Source organism: Camellia sinensis, chromosome 7, assembly GCF_055761805.1.
Source record: "Camellia sinensis isolate YWXY chromosome 7, ASM5576180v1, whole genome shotgun sequence".
Taxonomy (NCBI): domain Eukaryota; kingdom Viridiplantae; phylum Streptophyta; class Magnoliopsida; order Ericales; family Theaceae; genus Camellia; species Camellia sinensis.
The window spans coordinates 124848054-124851976 of NC_138967.1; the positions used below are offsets into that span (position 1 = coordinate 124848054).

Genomic DNA, 3923 nt, shown 5'->3' on the forward strand with positions numbered 1-3923 from the left:
CAAGGCTGGTGTCGACCCTATTTTCCAGCGGCACTTCCAGAAACATGACAACATGCAAGGGTCAACCCTTCGAAAGGCTAGTGTCGACCCCAAGGCAAAATTTCAAAGTTTCCAGGGAACTTTTGACCAGAACAAACGCGAACAACCAACCAACAAGATTAAATCGGATTACACTCCTCCAAAACCAATTTTCAATAACTCCAAAGACTCCCAAAATGAAAATAAGGGAATTAAATGCACTCTCCAAAGGATTTAAAGGATGCGGGTGTTACAAATACAGAGTCAAAGTTCAGAAGGTTGTACTTGTGTTGGGGTCCATTGAAGAAAGCTTTTATGAATGCTTTCAGGCCAGTCATAGGAGTTGATGGATACCATTTGAAAGTGTCACACGGTGGTATTCTCTTGAGTGCTGTTGGGATAGATGCAAACAATTGCATATTTCCATTTGCCTATGCAATTGTTGAGAAAGAGAAGAAAAAACCATGGTTGTGGTTTCTAGAGCTGCTAGGACATGATCTGAATATTGTAAACTCTCATTGTTATACCTTCATGAGTGATAAACAAAAGGGTTTGATTGATGCAGTGGCTGAGTTGTTCCCAAATGCTTCACACAAGTTTTGTGTGAGGCATTTGTACAACAATTTTAAGGGCAAACACAAGGGGTTGGTTCTAAAAGATCTGTTGTGGAAGGCTGCAAGGGCAACAACTGTTCTTGTATTTACCAGAGTGATGACAGAGATTAAAGAAGTTGATTGTAAGGCATATGATTGGTTAGTTGAAAGACCCCCAATTCATTGGAGCAAGAGCAACTTTAATACTTTTCCAAAGTGTGACCTTTTGCTAAACAATCTATGTGAGTGTTTCAATTCAAGCATCTTGGAAGCTAGGAGTAAATCTGTGGTTACAATGTTAGAGAAGATTAGGTTGTCGTTGATGGAAATAGTTCAAAAAAGAAGAGATGTAATGCAAAGACACAATGGTCCTATATGTCCTGAAAGTGAATGCAGGTGGATGGATTGGTAGTGAGCAATTTGAGGTTATAGGGCCATATGGTGAGCAATACAAGCTGGACTTGCAAGCTTGGACTTGTGGCTGCAGGAAGTGGGATCTGTTAGGCATTCCATGTGCCCATGTTGTGGCTGCTACAAATTTCTTGGGCCAAGAACCAGAAAAACATGTTCATCAGTATTACAAGGTGGAGACTTATCTGAAGATCTATGACAATATGTTGACTCCTATTAATGGTAGAGAAATGTGGCCAAGAACTGAGTATGCAAGTTGTTTCCACCTAATGTGAAAAAGAGAGCTGAGAGACCTAAACAAAACAAAAGAAAGGAGACTGAGGCACCAATTCAAGGCACAAAGCTAGGAAGGCAGGGCACTAAAATGACCTGCAATAATTGTGGGAAGGTGGGACACAACAGGAGAAGTTGCAAGGTCAAGGGCAGATTCAACTACATGCAAGAAAGCCAAGCTCAGGGGAGCCAAACTGAACCAAGCCAACCTCAGAGCCAATTAACTGCAGAAAAACTTGATGTCAAGAGACACATGAGACAGAAGAAACTGGCTGCCAGTGTTCTTCCCCTTTTTTTTTTTTTAAATATTTTAAATAGTAACTTAACTGTCCTATATTTGATTGTGTTTAATTATGGATAATTCAATCTTATTGTAGGTTAAAAGGAGAGTGGTACAAGGAAGTCAATCAACTCTATCTCCAATGAGTTCAACAAGCACACCAAAGGAAGGTCAAATGATGTGAAGAGGCAAGCTAGTGTACAAAGCTAGTGGCATTAAATCAGCATCAACTGGACAGAAAGAGGGAGCGCCCACTTGACATTTTTTTTTTTGGGTTGGATAGAAGAAGGAAGCATCTACATGACTTTCTCATTGGGGCTTTTTGTACATGTAATATTATTATTATTTTTTTTTTGGGAAAGGTTGTCCTGAACTTGTTAACTATGTAAAGGTAGTATTTTGGTTGTCACAAGCAATTGTGTGTTTTGAAAACTTGAATGATAAATTTATGACTGTTGCTTTTGTGCATGATGCTCTATTTTAATGGATGGTACTCCTCATTTCTATGTAAATGTAGCTTGTGTTGGTTTTGGTTGCCATTACATAGATGGATTCCAATTGTGTGTTTTGAATAAATTCTACTGATAGGTTTTTTATTCATTGAATGAATGCCATTTGATGGATGGATGCCAGTGATAGGTTTTTTATTCATTGTTTGCCATTTGATGGATGGATGCCAGTGATAGGTATTTTATTCATTGGTTGTGAAGGGGCCATTCAAAGAGGCCACCAATTAGTTATTTTGATGGATGGATGACAAATAGTTAAAGTAACACACAATGCCACTTTTGTTTTGTTTTGTTTTGTTTTGTTTTGTTTGTTTTTTTTTTTAATTAAATGATAATGCCCTATTTTTGTAAGGAAGAACACAAATTGTTTTTTAAGGGACAAACAAAGGCTGTGATGCTTTGTTTTTCTTAAGAGTAAAACCTTAACACAAAATCTGAAATTTTCATTCAAAATACTTTCCTCATTACATTTTATTCATAATATTTCCCCCCATTACATTATTCATTCATTCATAATAGTCCCCCATATTACATTCTTTCTTACACTACATTACAAACCACATTGATAAAATGATGCACCATGAGGTAGCCAAGCATATCCATAACTTTCTCTCTCTTCTATTCCTTGTCTGCAATCTTGCTTCTAGCTTATTGACCTTCTTCAACAGCCCAGGGATGATTTGCACTGCTCGTGAGCACATAGGTAGGTCAACCCAAGTGAACTGATTACAACCATTCGTGGGATAGCTGAGGAACCTCCTACCTGGATTTGCATCAGTCCATGATGTTTGTATCACCCTTCGTCTTCCATAGCAAATGCATCTCAGGTCTTCCATGTCACTTGCACTCCATCTTCCTTCAGTTGAGCTCAATCTTCCCAGATTTCTTGACCCTATATTCCTCATTCTCTCTTACCACCAAACAAATGCTCTATTTTTTTTTTGGTTGGGAGCTTGCCTCTGTTATATAGTAGAAGGGAGATGTTGCATATGGCAGGAAACCCTCTTATATTCCCTCTAAAAGAAAGTTCAGGTGGACAGCTCATCACATTCCGTCCAATTGTGGACAGAAGGTGACGATAGGGGTCTAATTGATCAATTTGTGGAAAGTTCAGGTACTAAATTGAAATAAATAGAAGTATGGGGGTGCACGTGAAAAACTAGTGATAGTTTGAGGGTAAAATGATATTTACTCAAAAAATAATAAGCCCACGAATGAAAATTTACTTAGAAGGTGAACTAGGCTACCCATCAGAATATTGGCTTGCTTGTCGTTTGTTATCACTCTTCCGCTTAATTGATTCCATGACCTCATCTTCTTTCTTATCAATAGAATCCCCGAAGCTAGTCATATGTGATGTGCTTTTAGGTCTAGCAGATTCAGGCTCATCAATATCTTGTTCCTCATCCTCCGGGGTGTACCTGCGATACTGCCAGCACAACTTACAGAAAAATATTGTAAGGGCATGGAAGCATGTTGTGCCACAAATAAGGAGTAGGCCTCTAAAGCTAGTGAGAGACAGAATGTTTTCATCGACTTGGTTGGCTTACATAGAGCACCTATTGAGCGATATCCATCTATCATGGATTCTTTGAAGATCACCATTCTCTGAAAGTCATAGAATAGTAGTTGACAAGTCCATCACAGGAGGAGAGTCTTTATGAAATGCTTGAGTTAGGAAATTAAACATCATAGTCATATTGGACCTTTATGCTATGTATCAAGTTACATGGTAGATTAAGGCTGTGTATTTGGATCAAGGATTTGTGGAGGACAAAAAAAGAAAAAGAAAACGAAAAGTGAATGAAATAAAAGTTCATTTTTATTTCCCTTTCTTTT

At 38.2% G+C, this 3923-nt stretch overlaps 1 protein-coding gene across 1 annotated transcript; it reads left to right on the forward strand.

Moving 5' to 3' along the window:
- Positions 1–234: 234 nt before the first annotated feature.
- On the forward strand, positions 235–1297 carry LOC145796079 (uncharacterized). Its single transcript, XM_082881076.1, has 2 exons — positions 235–853; positions 1008–1297. The coding sequence occupies exons 1-2, from the start codon at positions 235–237 to the stop codon at positions 1295–1297; spliced, it is 909 nt and encodes a 302-aa protein (XP_082737202.1).
- The last annotated feature ends 2626 nt before the right edge of the window (positions 1298–3923 follow it).